The 17,276-nt window shown below is 41.9% G+C and overlaps 2 protein-coding genes across 4 annotated transcripts in view; one reads left to right on the top strand and one right to left on the bottom strand.

The window, feature by feature from the left end:
* The first annotated feature begins 2,762 nt into the window (after positions 1-2,762).
* caps2 (calcyphosine 2) lies at positions 2,763-11,151 on the top strand. Of its 3 annotated transcripts, none has more exons than XM_072695638.1 (16): positions 2,763-3,042; positions 4,784-4,824; positions 4,905-4,956; positions 5,035-5,124; positions 5,328-5,543; positions 6,692-6,759; positions 6,915-6,998; positions 7,127-7,201; positions 7,528-7,623; positions 7,730-7,808; positions 7,932-8,047; positions 8,227-8,303; positions 8,910-9,061; positions 9,213-9,332; positions 9,417-9,513; positions 10,560-11,151. In XM_072695638.1, the coding sequence occupies exons 1-16, from the start codon at positions 2,869-2,871 to the stop codon at positions 10,721-10,723; spliced, it is 1,701 nt and encodes a 566-aa protein (XP_072551739.1). In that variant the 5' UTR covers positions 2,763-2,868; the 3' UTR covers positions 10,724-11,151. The 3 variants fall into 3 exon arrangements, with proteins under 3 accessions (XP_072551739.1, XP_072551740.1, XP_072551741.1); XM_072695640.1 differs by lacking the exon at positions 2,763-3,042 and adding an exon at positions 3,891-4,017; XM_072695639.1 differs by lacking the exon at positions 9,417-9,513 and having other exon boundaries at positions 9,213-9,366.
* Positions 11,129-17,276, bottom strand: part of cers3b (ceramide synthase 3b) — a 7,604-nt gene continuing 1,456 nt past the window's right edge. The window contains exons 3-11 of the mRNA XM_072695641.1: positions 16,528-16,645; positions 16,237-16,355; positions 15,357-15,414; positions 14,960-15,010; positions 14,007-14,099; positions 12,702-12,830; positions 12,040-12,146; positions 11,798-11,951; positions 11,129-11,716 (exon numbers count right to left, since the gene is read on the bottom strand). Of these exons, the coding sequence (XP_072551742.1) occupies positions 11,609-11,716; positions 11,798-11,951; positions 12,040-12,146; positions 12,702-12,830; positions 14,007-14,099; positions 14,960-15,010; positions 15,357-15,414; positions 16,237-16,355; positions 16,528-16,645 (937 nt within the window). The 3' untranslated portion in view covers positions 11,129-11,608. The remainder of the gene's footprint in view (positions 11,717-11,797; positions 11,952-12,039; positions 12,147-12,701; positions 12,831-14,006; positions 14,100-14,959; positions 15,011-15,356; positions 15,415-16,236; positions 16,356-16,527; positions 16,646-17,276) is intronic.

Genomic DNA, 17,276 nt, shown 5'->3' with positions numbered 1-17,276 from the left:
GAATCTTTTTGCTGTTTTTCATTATATATATATATATATATATATATATATATATATATATATATATATATATATTATTATTATATTATGTCAGGATTTAATGAAGAATGGACCAATAGAAATGCTCCGAAATGACTCTATATTGGCTTCCATTGAAAGTTAAGAAGGTTTTTTCCCTTCTCCTGAAAAGTTGCTATTTTGGAGAGACAAGGTTTTTGCGTGACAGCATCAAAATATATAAATTGCTGTATTCAGGGTGTTGTCGGGTATGTGTTGCCTGTTGAAGTCTGCCTTTCAGAACTCTCTTCAGGCTGTCAGCCAGCCTTCATATCTGTACTCTGGGAACTGGCGGGATCATTTGCAGCTCATCCTGTTTTGGGCTATTTCCTGCCATTTGCTCAAATGGTTTTATGATATGATATCTCCCAGTTCTCCAACTCCAATTACTGAATCCAAGCTAAAGCAATTCATTCCACAACTTGACCGCCAAACCTGCAGCCATGCAATCCTGAACGGCATTACTAGTTTCAGCTGCACTACACATGAAGCTTGGGTGGGTTATAGCTCCAGTCAAGTCAAGTCAAGTTTATTGTCATTTCAACAAAACATCACAGGACAGGACAGACTGCAGAAAGTGCAACGTGCAGACATGGGTGACAACATTAAACTAAAAGACAATACAAGAAATACAATAAATACAATAAATACAATTAATACAATACATCTGACTCATTACTGAGTAGAGGTAGTGATTATAAGCTGCATAGAAGTTTTTACATGCTGTGACAGTATATGCAGACAGCTAATAACGCACAGGAAATAGAAACACAGCAAGTACTGAGGTGTCATGCCTGCCCCCCATGCCATTAGTGTTTCCACCAGTGTCTTCTTTGTAGCCACGCCCCCTTGTTAGTCCCAGGTGTTCCTTGTGAGTCTCTTGTTAGTGTCTGTATAAGTGTATAAGTAACCCTTTATTTCAGGCGTCCGTGTCTGGTCATGTGCGTGTGTTGTGCATTGTCCATGTCCATGTCAGTTTCACGGTTAGTTAAGCTGGCATCTTTATGGGGTTCTTGTGTTGTTTATTTGGTAAGCTTTGTTCTTGTTTGTTTCTTGTCTCTGTTGGTTTTGTTTTAGTTTCATGTACTAAAAGAGCCTCGAGTACGTCCACCTCTGTCTTGTGACAAACCGTGACATGAGGTAGTAAGTATCGAACATATAAATAAGATTAACAGGATGCAGACTGTAGCTGGGGTGGGGGGTTAGTTTAGTCTCTGTTGTTTAAACCCTTTTAGTGCAGGAAAGCCCTTCCCTTCAATTCCCTACAGATCTGACAAGGACCTTTTAATAAAGTAAAGAGTACAATAGGGGAACTTTCCACTGCTATTTACAGGAGAAACCCATTCTCCTTTCAAAATCTGTCTGCATTACCCTGACAGCTCCACAGGGTCATTTACTCAATTCCCTTTCTGGCACAGGAAATGAACAGGCCAATGAAAACGTATGACATGTATTAGAATATATGGGAATCCCTTCAACATATCTCCAACATATATTTGCCATACAGTGAAATGTATGTGACCTATATGCCAAACATTGTACACTATATGGACAAAAGTATTCGGACATTCATTGTTTCTTCTGAAATCAAGGGTATTAAATAGAGTCGATCCTGCTTTTGTTGGAGTAACTGTCTCTACTGTCCAGGGAAAAAGGCTTTCTACTAGATTTTGATTAGGATTTGATTGCATTCAGCGACAAGCGTGATGTTGGATTATGACCACCACCCCACCTCATCCCCGGCTCCCCAACTTGTCCCAAAAGTACTGGATGGAGCACCATCATCATCAATCCAGAGAACACAGTTCCTCCACTGCTCCACAGCTCAATGCTGGGGGACTTTATACCCCTCTAGCCCACAGAGGCAGCACAGATACCCCTCTAGGCAGCATGGTGCCAGTAGGTTCATGATGTTTATCTGCTTCAGAGAGTCCTATTCTATTGTAGTACTATTCTCAGTACTACAGGGACTAGACATTCTGTGTGTGTGCATTTGCACATCTGTGTCAGCAACGGGTGCAACTTAAAGCAGCTGAATGCATTCATTTGAAGGGGTGTCCACAAACATTTGGACACAAAAAAACCTTGTCCATCTCCAAAACAGTAACTTTACAGGACAGGGAAAACACCTTCTTACATTTCAATGGATGTCAATGCATAAAACAACAACATATATGTATATAAAATACTGTGAAAAAGTTTTAACACCTGTGAGAGTTAGAATACAAAGCTCCTTATCTGAGCACTAAGAGTGTATTTACTCAGTAAAACACTCATATTAGAGTAAATAAATGAATTACAATCATTAAAACATCTCCAAAGCTCTCCTCATGGGACCTCTCCTCATAATATTATTTATTATTTAGTAATATTAAATTACCCTATTAGTTATAGTTCACCCTAAATATTAATATAATAATAATAATAATAATAAATATTAATATTATACTACTACTACTAATATATATATACATATCAGTTCTCTATAATGATCTCTATGATCAGATGTGTGTATGGTAATACTACATGCATGGGCATAATTACAGCTCTATAAACAGATACATGAGCATTTCAGCAGATTCCTACGTAAATAAGTAACGTACACACACACACACACACACACACACACACACACACACTGTGCAGCTCCAGTCTGCAGCTGTAGTTTGGTAAAGCTGTGTGCAGCTCAGCAGCAGCAGCAGCAGCAGCAGCACATGCACTCCTCACTGACACACTGCGAGCCACCCTCCAGACCTCCAGACCTCCAGACCTCCAGACCTGCCTCACTGATAAACACTCACCATCAGGCGCATGTTGGCTGCAGCTGGCGAGGCGCGCGAGCGGTGCGCGTTGTGCGCCTGGACGCACCTGCGGATGAAGTCCGACTCCGTGATGTCCGGAAGCACGAGCGCGAGGACACCCGGAGAACCCGTGAACAGCACCGAGAGCCACAGCGCGAGAGGCCCGAGCAGGTCCATTGCGCTGGTGAGTGTGTGTGTGTGTGTGAGTGTGTGTGAGTGAGTGAGTGCTGTCTGATGAGCGTGATGCACTCACTGCACTGATGGAGAGCTGATGATGAGAAACAAACCCACCCACTACATCACGATCAAGCGGGAAATCTGGAGCCCCCCTCCCTTCCCTTCATGGGTGCACACACACACACACACACACAGGCACGCATAACGAAATATCAGAAACCTCTAATAAAATATTGAATTGCTTGAATATTTCTAATAATAATACCTATAATAATAACAACAACAATAATAATAATAATAATCATAATTATTATAATCATATTAATATAACATTGTCATTATTTAAAATATTTAAAATTATGTGACGTATGTTTGCTATTAATAGTACAAACTAATTTACTAATAGTAGCAATAATAATAACAAATATAATAATAATAATACAATTATTATAATAATAATAACAATGACGCATCCATTATTTAATAAAATACATATTATATTTAGTAATAAATATAGTAAATTTTAGTAATAAAAGTACAGGAAACATTTTTTTTTACTTTTTACAGTAATGCTATAAAAAGCTCTTTTCTCTTATGTATTTATTTATTTATTTATTTATTGTTTTTTTTTGTTTGTTTGTATTTTAATATATTAACTAATGCACTTAAAACATTGTGTATATACTTATACAAGTCCCAGCTAAAAGGATCTCACAATTATATCAATATAAAAGAAAAACATTAAAAAATATTCGCGTGTTTTTATGGAAATATGTGTCCGCGAGGACTTCATTACCCACAACTCTGTGAGGCTGTGACGCCCCAAGTCACGTGTGTTTTGTATGCGCAATGAAACCATAGCAACGCGGAGCTTCAGCTGCGTTTCCACACTGAAAATAAATTACTAAAATAATAAATAATAAATTAATCAAAAATAATCTGCACACTCAGAATGGAGCGAGGCTTAAAGAGACAGACTCAGGTGAGTGTGTGTTTACAGCAGCCTGCCGCTGACAGGTGGGGACAGCTCGAGCTACAGGGGCAGGACCTGACCTGTACAAATTCTGGGAACATTTATTAGACATATTTATATATTTATGAATATAATTTACAAAGAGAATTAATAAAATTCAGGACCATTTTAAAAGCGTTAATGATATCCAGGGGTACCTAGCTATAGCTACCTCCAATTAGTTTGATAGGAGCCTCTCTTTTAGCTAATGCTTGTAATAAATTATAGCTATATATTATATATTATTCGATATTTAACTCAAAATATAGATTTCACTTATTTACATTACTTAACTTAACCTACCTTACATCATTAACGCTGTTAAAATGGTCATATATTGTATTTATTCTCTATTCTCTATTATTATTATTATTATTTATTAATTTATTTAGCTATTAATTATATTAATAAGGAACGATGTCTAATAAATGTGCCCAGAATTACTCAGATTTATGATGTCATATGGTGTCACTAATGATGTCATTTATTACATTTTTTACTTATGAGAGCAACAGAGCTGTTAAAATGTTCCAGAATTGTATTTGTTTTCTCAGGTAAGTATTAGCTATATTAATAAGCAAAAATGTCTAATAAATGGACCCAGATATTTTTATTCAAATTTTATGTTTCTTTCAAGGAGGCTGATTGCACTTACTTTTTGATAAGTTGTATTACTTCTTACCTCTAAAATAAAATAAACAATTTTAAATAATGTATGTTCTGTTTTTCTATAAAGAGCCAAACCAGTGGAGCAGCCCGGGGCCAGCGTCCGAAAGAGTAAGTCTGAGAAGTTTCACAGCTTTTCTTATTGAGTGTGTTAGTAGGTCATTAATCACACCTCCATCTGTCTTATACAGAGTCCCAGTGCTACAGCTGGACAGACTGGGAGAGAGAGAGGAGGAGGAGGAGGTGAGAAAATGAATACATAAAGAGAGAGAGGAAGAGCGAGAGTATGTGTTCTCTAAAGCATCTTCTTATCATCTCAAGAATGCTGCCTTCATACCAGTGGCCGGAAATCCGTCAGGCCTGCTCTCAGCCTTGAGTTGGGGTACAGCAGCCTCAGCACGCCCACCTCAGGTAGTCATCCATCATCCAAGATCAAAAGCAAATTTCAGTTGTCAATTGTCAATGGACTGGACACTGGTCCACCACTGAGAGAAGTAGCCCAGATTACTAGGAATAAAAAAATTGTGGTATTGCTTTATGATAAAAATGGCAATTTTTACTGTACTTCATCATTTTGGACCTTTTACGATGAGTTTGTCCATATTTTCCCCCAGAAATGGGTTGGAGGAACTGAGAACGTCACAGAAAGAAATACCTCACTGTTGGGGTATCAGGAGTCACCACGATCCAGCTGCAGAGGCCAGCCACTGGTCAGCAGACCACCCAGCAGTCACAAACCAAACCAGCCAGTTCCCCTGACCCCTTACTCTTCTGAACTCAGCCAAATCCAGACGAACACCATCCACAGCAGAACCAAGAAACTGGAGGCCGTGAGTAAATACTGCTCAGTCAGGACTAGCTGTTGCAAAAACTGTTGGCGTGACTAATGGTATATTAATTTGTGCATAACCATATTATTACACTTATAATACTGTGAGATCTGCGATCATGAGTATACTGAGACCAGCGTAATGCTAAAAGCGCACTCTGGGACTTAAAATCTGACTTAAAATGTGAGCAGATCTTCATCACAAGTGCTAAAACTGGACAAAGATGAGCTTGTTCAACAAATGGAGCAAAATAAACCAGCATTAAATATTGTTGTCATAAAAAGTATAAGCCATGATGTCAATCAAATGTTTTGAGGAACTGGTGATCGGTCCTACACAGTGGGTTGGAGGAATTTTGGCCCATTTCCACTGTATAAAACTGCTTGTTGGTGCTCTTTCCTCGCATAAAATGCTCCTTCCACAACATTTCCATTGGGTTAAGGTCTGGATTTTGACTTGTATGTTCCAAAATGTGCATTTCTGCAGCTTTCTGATGCTTTTTTAGGGTCAGTTTCTTGCTGCATGGTTCACTTTTGATTAAGCTTCAGTTTTTGGACAGATACCCTGACGGTCTACTGTAAAATTTGCTGGGACAATCCTGAATTCAGAAGTTTATCAATAATGGCACGCTGTCTGAGAGCCAAAGCTATGGTGGTGCCACCCTGATGCTTAACATTTGGAATTAGATACGCAACAACTACTCCACTAAAATCGACGACCAAATTAGTTGGCAAATAATGGAATAGTTAATTAAATGGTAACATCATCAGACAACACAAGTAAGCTTTTGGACGTAAAAAGGTACTGCGGATTAACAGCCAAACCTTAACCACAACAGTGTGGAGTACAGTTTCACTGCAATTTACTGCAAACAGTAATACAGAGCTGCAGTGAAAACACACAGACTGAGCAACTCTGTAGTAACGGTTTTGTGACCTTGCCTAATCTGGTGGGCTTTGAGTTTTAAAGACTAGCTGAAGTTCTGATTACATTTCAGGTATCATTAATGCAGGAATACAAATCAAAGGGTTCTAGCAGCCTCTTTCAACACATCCTCGTGAGTTAGAGGATGTACAGTTGGATGTTGTGTATCTCTGTGTTCCTCTGCTCCGGTGTAGATTCCAAAATTTCAATTAATGTATTTGTAGGAGGGACTGACTGTGGAGAAGAGAAAACAAGCCGTGATTGAGCAAATGATGGTGGATCAGCTCTCCAGGTTGGTCCCTTTCTCCTCCAAGTTGGGAAATGCTCATGTAATTAATGAATTAGTACATGAACCCGCACAAACGTCCTAAGTGGGCTTCAGGAGATTTTTAATATTAAGTATTAATACATAAGATGAGTGTAAAAAATGGCTGTGGTGTCTTGCAGGGCTGTCATCAGTGACCCAGAGCAGAATGCTGTAAACCAGTTCAGCGCTTCAGCACGCCATAGGAGGACCCTCCACCACACCATGTAACATACAAACACACCCCCTGCTGTCCTCCCCTACACACATACTGTACACACCCAGTGGACCCCTTGACCCCTTGCACAAATACAGTTCCATCGTCCTGATTGTTGCCTGATGTTTGTGTGTACAGGGTGAAAACTCCGAAATCGTTAACAGAGAACCTCTTATCCCACAAGCTCTGCTTTCATGCCAGAATTTTATCAAGGTGACTACATATACACTGCATGTCCAAATGTTTGTGGACACCCCTTCTAATGAATGCATTCAGCTACTTTACGTTGCACCCATTTCAAATGCTCACACACACAGCTTGTCTAGTCTCTGTAGAGAAGTACTGCCAATAGAATATGACTCTGGAGCAGATCAGCATGAACCTATTGGCACCATGCTGCCTAATGCCAGGTGTGGGCTCTTAAGGGGTCTTAAGCCTCCAGCATTGAGCTGTGGAGCAGTGGTGAATGTGTTAGTAAATGTGTGATAATTAGAGCTAGATTTACCCGTGTGTGTGTGTGTGTGTATATTGTTCAGCAGATGTGGACGTGAGGCATGTCGAGAGCTCATTGGGTTCTTCTTCACCTGCGATCGCACGCTGACAGTGTACGAGTACCGCAGCTTTGGCAAAAACAGGTTTGGACTCTTCTCTGGAATTTAAACTAAGTGCTGTGTGTGCACAGTGCAGAGCGTGTAAGGGTAAATACTGCAGTGTTCAGAGAGCTGTGCATGAAAATTGCAGGTGCAGCGCTCTGCCCTTTATTGCTCGGGGTGTCTACAGGAGCCGAGGGAGGCCTTACCGTCTAGCTGACCTCTCACAGGTACCATAGACTTACCATGATCATCATCATCATGATCATCATTAACTGCAGCAGCAGCAGCACGTCTCTCCCATCATCTATTGCTCTCACAAACACAGATGGCATCTGTCGGGTTTTATGCAGGGTGCAGACCTGCGCTTCAGTACAGATGCGCCTCACCTGTCCGAGAGCCTGAGGCAGCGTCCATACCTGACCCTGAGAGTTACTGATGTGGATGAAGAGTCCAAGAAAATTCTACTGTATGTAAACACACAGTAACACATACAGTAAGAATGCTGTGTCCAAAAGTGTGCAGACACCTTCTCATCTGATGTTCCTTCTTGTATTAAGATGATTTAGGTGTGTTAAGGTGTTTGTCTACTCCTCTGGGACGGCTTTACACTAGATGTTGGAACATTGCTGTGAACATGTCTCACAGGGCCCAGTCTGGAGAGAGTGAGCAGTGCCTTCCTGAAGAAGAAATCAATGACCAGAAGACCCTAAGGGGAATTCAAGGTTAGTCCTCTCTAATTTACTCACATGCATTATGTGTCCAAATGTTTGTGGGCACCACTTCCAATGAATGCATTCGGCTTCTTTAAGTTGCAGTTATTGTCTAGTCCTTGTAGAGAAGGATTGTAGGCAATAGAATAGGACTCTCTGGAGCAGATAGACACAAAACTGCTGGCACCATGCTGCCTAATGCCAAGCATGGGCTAGAGTGGTGTAAAGCCCCCCAGCATTGAGCTGTGGAGCAGTGGAAGAATTGTGTTCTCTGAAATGATGGTGGTGATGAGGATGAGGTGGGTGATCACCCAACATCCTGACCTCACTAAAGCTCTTGTCGCTGAATGCAATCAAACCCTCACAGCAATGCTCCTCCAGAATCTAGTAGAAAGCCTTCTTCCCTGGACAGTAGATACAGTTACTCCAACAAAAGCAGGGAAAACTCTTTTAATACCCTTGATTTAAGAAAAAGCAAGGAATGAGCAGGTGTCCCAATACTTTTGTCAATTTAGTGTAAATTGGACAGATCTTCTACACTGTCTAAAGCTTACTTTCGTCAGGCTAATTTGTATTTCTTTACAAATAAATGAACAGTCTTTGCTTGATCTTTTGCAGCGACTGTACGTGATAGGCTGAGGGGTCGCGCCATCCAAACTCTGATTGGACTAGGGAGAAGGCTGCGGAGTATAGACGTAAAGATGAACGGCCTCATAGGCAAGGAGAAGCTCAGAGAATGTCTGGCGGAGGAGCTGAGCCTTTGCCGGCAGGTGAAAATAATCAATCAGAGACCAACAAAACAATCAAAACACTTGTAATGAGTAATCCACCACTTAATTCATCTCCATCAATGTTCATCATTCTGGAGAGAGGACGATGACATGCACGTAACACAGTTTGATGATGATGTCTGTGTGCCAGGACTTTGAGGCTGTGTGGAGGATTGTGGGCCAGCAGGGAGAGCCGCTGATGGACTACGCCGAGATGATGCGTGCTGTTACCGGGGAGATGAGCGAGATCAGAAAAGCCATTTTCATGAAGGTATCAGAGTGCTCCAATCTTCAGCTGTCAGCATGTAAGCACATGCATATCTAGTGTTGTTCTGAGGTTTTCTCTTCATCCCAGGTTTATGCTAAACTGGACCCGAATAAAACCGGATCAGTTCCTCTGACAGACATTGAGAAATTCTGCTCATCTAAACCGTCCCTGCATTTGGAGCTTGGTGAGACACTGCCATTCAAATTCCGCAGACAGTATTTATATGCATAGCCCAGCTGTAGCTGTGTATTTGGACAAAAGTATTGAGACACTTGCTCATTCATAGTTTCTTCTGAGATCAAGGGTATTAAAAAGAGTTTATCCTCCAGCTGATGCATGGCATGAGGCATAGTGGTGGTCAAGGAGCTCCATCCAATACCTTTGGAATAAGATGGGGTGGCTGAACTGAACATCCGTCTTGTGGATAAATGCATTCGGATTTGTACAGCAATGTTGCAAAATCTAGTACCCAGAGTTTGGGCCTCTATTTTTTAAGACATTTTAGACCAGCCCTGATCTCGACATAGGTACAATATCTTTGGTGTGGTCCAGTATCAACTGCTCAGTCAGACACCATAGTCTTTTCATCTTTTTGATTGGCTCAGTGCCTTATTGGATGTAATTGGAAATCAGCTTCGCTTCCTACACATAGGCAATGGGTGTAGGATGTGATAGCATGCTTAAAGCCATAGAAGGTGACATACTCAACCAGAGGATCCATCCAATGGTTTTATATGGTTTGGCAGCCTTTTTTTCAACTACTTTAACTTTGAATTTCCTGCCAGAGACACTTAAATATAGGACTAGGTTTATTTAATTTTTTTTTATGATGATGTGTATGCTTTTTTGCATTTAAAAAACACACAAACATTCCAATATACCTTTACCCAAAGTGTTACAGCTGTTACAGCAGAACAGGGGGTGTGGGAGCTCCCTATTAATACCCTCCAACATACCAGATGAGGATGTCTACAAACGTCTGGACATGTAAACATGTTAAAACCATAATAGCTCATGGGTCCATCATTTGACTGGTCAGGAGGGTCAGGAATACACTTCAAGGGTCTGAAAGTTATCTCGAAGGTTGAGGATTTTCAATATTTTGTTTTCTTTGGCACAGTTGGACACGGCTGATTGGGCTGCTTAAGACACTGTTATACAGAACAGCGTGTTCTTGAATGATCAGTGCATGACTGTTGCTCATGAGTCATTTTTATATTTGCTGCATAGATGTGGGGACAAAAATGGACTTCCTGACTTGTGTGTGCGGAACTGGAAGGGTCCCTAAGGATGTGTCTTATGCTGACTTTGAGGACTACTATGAGGGACTGAGCATTGAAGTGCCCACTGACCAGGAGTACATCGAGATCCTGAAGAACACGTGGAGCATCTGACACCTGTGTGGCCAGTGAGTAGTATCGGTTTATATGGATGAAAGTAATAGTGTAGGTATCTTTATGGTCAAGAGGAACCGCAAGTGGACGTCATTTTAACCAAATGGACTAAGGACTGCTTTAATATGACCTGTTAACTGTTAAATAAATGCTATTAGCCTGGAAAATGACGAGACAGTAAAATGTTAAACATGTAATTTTGTAAGTAATAATAGCTGGGCTCCTTTATAATGTCATTAAATAAGCAGAGATCACTGTCAGAGCTAAAATATAGGCACCAGTTTACTTAAATATGTATGAATATGCATTTTATTTATGAGAATTTAGCTTTTATGTTCAGCTATATGAATATGCATTAATATTTATTTGTGGAAATGTTTTATACAGTAACTCTTTGTGTCCTGAACCTGTTTTCACCCTCAATAAAGTAACCTTAACCTCAAGCACTGAGTCAAGTGGTACGTTCTTTATCCTTTATTGAGCTAAAGGGACTTTGGCCGCCTCCTTATATCAGCCTGTACTGGCACCGCTATTGATGGTCCAAGGCAAAGCAAGGGTATCTCCTAAAAATGTACCAGCACTCCTCCTCAGGACCCAGTAGGAGGTGCTGTTTCATACTTGTAGGTGGTGAGAGGCTAAGAGTAAGAGGAGGGAAGAGGTGGAAGAACATGGAGGCTGCATGAGGAGCTAAAACCAAGTGCTTCACTTTTCTAAGCGAGTATCATACACACACACACACACACACACACACACACACACACATATACACACCTTAAAATGAAAGGCTGTGGATATACTGAATCAGTTAATGAGTGATTAGAGTATCCAATATGGACATAAAGTCACGTGACACTGAAGGATTAGTCGTATGACTCTGGCTGTCTGTCAGTGACCATTCGAAAGTCCGTTGGAAGAGCTGGCGAAGTGCTTATGGTTGTGATCTTCATCCAGACTCTCCTCCTCTTCCTCGTCACTTCTTTCATCTCCTTTCATCTGCACAGAAGAGGAACGACAGATTTAAAATATTATACTGTGCATTATGGTCCTGGACATATTTGTTTGGAGCTCACTCACTTCACCAAAGAAGAACTTTTTGACCATACGTAGAATGAGGGAGGCCCAAAAAATGTGTAGCAGCAATAGGACCACCAGCATGGCGTTGAAGAAATAATACCCAAAAAAAGGCTCAAACTGCTCCAGAGGATACACCCACGTGCAGTGGATCAACCTGAAACACATAGGGGGTTCAGTGTTAGCACATGAACTGATCACTGTTTTTTTAATCTACTCAACCGTTTTTGCTCATTGATACTTACCAGAAAGGGAAGATGACTAGCCTGGTTACCATGAAGACAACAGTGAAAAGGATGAAGATGCTGTTGCAGGCACGCTCCCATCCTGCATAATTAAACATCTTCCCAGACTGACCGAGAGGGACACAAGGAACAGTCAAACCAATCATTTTATAACTTATTACTCTGCATAACTACAACAAGCCAGCGTCCCAATACTTTTGTCCAATTGTATTCATTCCAGAGAACACAGTCCTTCCACAGCTCAATGCTGGGGGGCTTTATACCCCTCTAACCCACGCCTTGCTCTGGAGCAATGAGGCTAATGGAAGTAATGGAAGTCCCATAACTCACTGTGGTTGACATTATAGGAAAATTGGTATTTTTCTTGGGCTCCCCCTACAGGCGTGGAGCATAATTCACTTTTACTTTTACTCAAATATAACAGTATAATGCAGCGTTACGCAGTTCAGCTGAGATGTTTCATGCAGCTGCACTAAAGTACCATAGTGCAGGAGCAGCGTTTTTCGGGCAATGCCAGAGACACTGTTCTCCTTATTACAGTCAGTGGAGCCTCAGCATGACTGAAGCTGCTGTTTTCAATAACAATGTTGCGTAATGTTGCTTTTAATGACTAGAAAACATTGAGTGAGTGCATGAAGTCTTTGTCTCGCTCTCTCTCATACCTCTAGTAGGACATCAGAGGCATCATGCACCAGCATGACTAGAGTGCCGATGCGGATGTAGTTTGCACACCAAGAGAATGACAGTAGAGTCAGAGTGGCCCAGTGATGCACCAGCTGCTCTTTAAAATCCTACAGACAGAGAGACAGACAGACAGACTTTGATCAGTACCAGGCAAGATAGCATATCAGCACTGCATTCGGGTAACACATCCAGAGCAGCTCCATAACCACAGGCTCAAAGAAATGTGATTAACCAGCACAGATAGACAGCATAAGGCCTTGTCTCACTGAAACACAGACAGTCGTAGTGTGGCTGTTATATTTAAAAATGACCCAACACCCTGCAGTTCATGTTAGTAGCTTTACAGTTTATAATAAGCAGTCACTTTATTGGCTAATTTAGGTATATATATTAGGTACTAATTAAAAATAGTATGTGGACACTATTACAGGTTCAGGCCTATATTAATGGGTCAGGTATCGGCTGTTTTAAGTCTTAGTTTTTAACCATGGTGTTCAGAGCGCCGTCTGGTGTCCTCAAGATGTCATTTACGTCTATTATAGCCCAGTCGGCTGCTGCGGCAGCAGTGCAGACGTTCTCAGAAGGTAAATAAAGGAGTTGAGGTTCTGCAGTGTGGAGCTATTTTACAGTGGAACCTGAAAACAGACCATAATATCTGACCCTTTATAAACTCTCACTGAAACGCTCTGACCGTTTTACCAGCGGGAGAACCGCAGAACCGCTCACTCGCCTTTCTCTGTTTATAATCCAACACTGAAGAACCCATTCAGAACTGAGTGGAGGCTAACGCTAATGCTAACACACACACACACACTCGCTATAGAAACCCCAATCATACACACACACACACATTCACCCACTATAAACCAGTTATTACGCACCAGTAGAGCAACAACCACAGATATCAGTCCAGAGTGTGTACTACATATACACATAGGAAGTGATTAGACTGCAGTGTTGTAAAGGAGCTGATTGGTCAGACTGGATTATAAGATATTAAACACTATAAAACATCATTTTAAGAAAAGTCTAAATGAGTGAGTGCAGAATGTCTGATTATAGAAACCGATGCTGAAAATAATGGGATTTTACTGAAGCCATTAATCAGCAGCTCATCTGATCTAAACCACAACTGTAGGATATGGGCTATCCAGTATACGTCAGTGTGTGTGTATGTGTGTGTGTGTGTGTGTGTGTGTGTGTGTGTGCGAATTAGTTGAGAACTGACTAAATGTGCTTGCTGTGTGATACAGTGATAAAGAGGTGGTAGAATGAACTCTGACCTTGCGTTTGATGTCCACCGCCACACTGAACAAGAGAGAACCATAAAAACTCATCTCAAACATGTAGTACCAGTACTGAGAGTCCAGCAGGGTCTGCACACACACACACACACACACAGAAACAAATAATTAATACTAATAAAAGCATATTTGCATAATGCCTCACATGCAAAAACCAGCAGCGTCTGGCAGGCCTCTCCCATTAAAAAATATATGTAAAAAAACGAACATCTGGACAGACACAGAATGCCTCCCCAACTCTCCCCAACTATGCAAATATAGGTTCCATACACACACATACTCCCACTGGTACCTGAACACACACAGTGTATGAGAAACGCCATAAAAACAAATGTGAAAACACACCAAGAGTTAGGCACCTCAGTTGTGAATTTTGATGACCCCCCTTTGCTCTAAGCTCTACCAGCAGCAGCAGGTCTGGAGCTCTGCTGCAGTTACTGAGTCAGTTGGAGGCTTTTCTGCACTCTGCTCTGAGCTCAGCACTCGGCCCTGACCCCGCTCTGTAACTTTACGTGGTCTGTCAGACACTCAGTGGACACTGAGCTGCTCTCTGTGAGCTGTTCCTCCTAAACTCTTCCACTGTTCAATAATAACACCACTCACAGCTGATGGAGAAAGATCTAGGAGGGAAGGTCTAAATTTCTCCAGCTGACTTGTTGTTGGTGGTGCAGCGGTGTCTCCTATTACATACAGAACCACGCTGGAGCTCAGTGAGCTCTTCAGAACCTCCCGTTCTTTCACTGATGTGTTTAGGAAAGGCAGACTGCAGGGCTAGGGGCTTGATTTTACACACCTGTGATAATGGGACTGAATCAGACACCTGAATTTAATGATTAAGAGGTGTCCCAATACTTTTGTCCGTATTTCCACATCATTGCATTTCCTGAATAATCCCATTTGTCACAAAGTTTATCTACGTTAATCACACTTACCTGTTTGGGAAACCCTGCCCACACTTCCCGTAAATCATAGAACCAGGGTTTCTGTAACACAAATGAACAATTAGATTGTTCATTTCAGTGTGTGTGTGAGTGTGTATCTGTGTGTGTGTGTGTGTGTGTGCAACAGGAACTTGTCCATGCCTGTTAAGGAGCCTTGCCTTCCTATGAATGACAGGATTTGGCTGAAGTCTTGTGGGAATGTATTACTTATTATCCCTCAGGCACACCACACACACACACACACATGCTTATGCATGCACACACAAACTCCTACACACACTACTTACACATGATGACTCAAGGTCATTTCGAGACGTTCTGCCCATTATATGCTCACATTCGGTCATCCATAGCACACTTTCGGTCTATGCAATCCTTCAGTACTTACGTCATATAGAGCCAGCAGGCCTCCCAGGAAAGCACACAGGTAAAACAGAAACCTCCAGCTGCACACATCAGAAGTTCAACACAGGAGAAAAAGGTCATGAGTGTCGTACGGTAAAGTATGAAGAATGGGACGGTCTGAGCATTTGCCCCTGTATTAGTACAGGAGTCGCTGCACAGGAGAACAGTGCACCACCACTGCAGACTCTGCTAAATCATCCTTGAAGGTCTTTTGCCTTCCCAGCAATCCTACGAGCAGTTCTCTCAGAAGGTGTTCTCAACATGACCTCTACCATTCCTCTAAACTACACTAGATATGGACAAAAGTATTGGGACACCTGCTCATTCACTGTTTCTCCTGAATTCAAGGGTATTAAGAAGAGCTGATCCTGCTTCTGTTGGAGTAACTGTCTCTACTGTCCAGAGAAGACTTTCTACTATTTCTACGAATACGACAAAAGTACTTAATGGAGCACCACCATCCTTCCAGAGAACACAGTTCCGCTAGCATTCAGGATGGTGCCAATAGGCTCATGATTATTCACTCCAGAGAGTCCTATTCTATTGGCAGTACTTCTCTACAGGGACTAGACAAGCCGTATGTTTGTGTGTGTGTATGAGTGCATTTGCACATCTGTGTCAGCAATGGGTGCAACCTAAAGTAGCTAAGTGCATTCATTAGCAGGGGTGTCCACAAACATTTGGACATGTAGTGTAGTGTTCAAACTGGTAACCCTCCCATCCCTAACACACACTGCACAACTATTTATAGTAAGCGATCCCAGGTATTACAGTGAGCACGTTCTGGGTGTTTGCTATGGTGTGTGTGTGTGTGTGTGTGTTAAGCTGTGTGTGTGTGAGTGGGTGTGTATGTGTGTGTGTACCTGGCTTCTCTGAATTTCTTCAGCACTCCTGGTCTGTCCTGGTTCCTTCTTCTACGAAACCAGCTTTCAACCTGCCTCTCTGTCCAGCCTAGCTTTTTACTGAGGCCTCTAACATCTGCCTACACACACACACACACACACACACACACACACACACACATGCACACAAATTTATTGCAATGTAGGCTTATTTTTCAGCATGCAAATATGAAGTGTGTGTGTATGTAGGGAAACAGTCTGTGAGTGTGTCTGTGTGTGTGTGTGTGTGTGTGTGTGTGTGTGTGTGTATACCTGTAAGGGGTGTTTAGAGTGTGTTCTGTAGTATTGGTCCAGTGCTGGGTTGTGTGACGCTCTCAGCCGGACTTTGTCTTTCACTCCAAGAGCTCCAGCAATGACAGGGGCAATGAGTCTACCAGGAGCAAAAACACAAGAACACACACCCTGCCTCAGCCTCCACTTCCTTCTGCTCCCTTCCACACACATGCAAAGGCACGTCCACTGCTTTAGTTGTGCTGCCCGGTCAGACAATTTGTTCACAGTCTGCAGTCGTCATGCATCTGAGGCAGTTTGCTTTAAATGTACTCAGAGCTCGGTTCCTCCAGGTTTCTCCTGGACGCCCCCCAGTCCAGCCAGCACAGCGTGGAGGATGTGTTCAACTCCATCAGCAGCAGCAGCAGCAGCAGCAGCTCACCTGATTTACCATCATTAAGCCCTGATTTACCATCAAACCAGGTGTTGATCTGAGGAGAACTCTAAATACTACTAGACTCCATGAGAGAGGAGAACTTTGGAGATGTTCTAATGATGAACACAGTGATGGAGAACCACCACCACTTTCTGTAGGAGTGTTATTATTAGTGTTTATTCTAATATCAGTGATTTACTGAGGAGATAAAACTTACTGTCCAAATAAGCAACTTTACTCATCATATACAGCTCTCCAAAGTTCTCCTCTCTCATGGAGTCTAGTATTATTTAGAGTTCTCCTCAGGACAACACCTGGTTTGGGGGTAAATCAGGGCTTAATGATGGTAAATCAG

Source organism: Salminus brasiliensis, chromosome 13 (assembly GCF_030463535.1).
Source record: "Salminus brasiliensis chromosome 13, fSalBra1.hap2, whole genome shotgun sequence".
NCBI classification, from domain to species: Eukaryota; Metazoa; Chordata; class Actinopteri; order Characiformes; family Bryconidae; genus Salminus; species Salminus brasiliensis.
The sequence above is the reverse complement of the archived record's forward strand: the minus strand, read 5'-3'. Positions and strand labels throughout refer to the sequence as shown.

Excerpts from the sequence above, each read along its gene's own strand:
- caps2 (XM_072695638.1), top strand. The coding sequence starts at position 2,869 with ATGTTGGCTGCAGCTGGCGAGGCGCGCGAGCGGTGCGCGTTGTGCGCC. Across the intron at positions 5,125-5,327 it reads CCTCAGCACGCCCACCTCAG|AAATGGGTTGGAGGAACTGA; the intron begins GTAGTCATCCAT and ends ATTTTCCCCCAG. Across the intron at positions 8,304-8,909 it reads GACCCTAAGGGGAATTCAAG|CGACTGTACGTGATAGGCTG; the intron begins GTTAGTCCTCTC and ends GATCTTTTGCAG.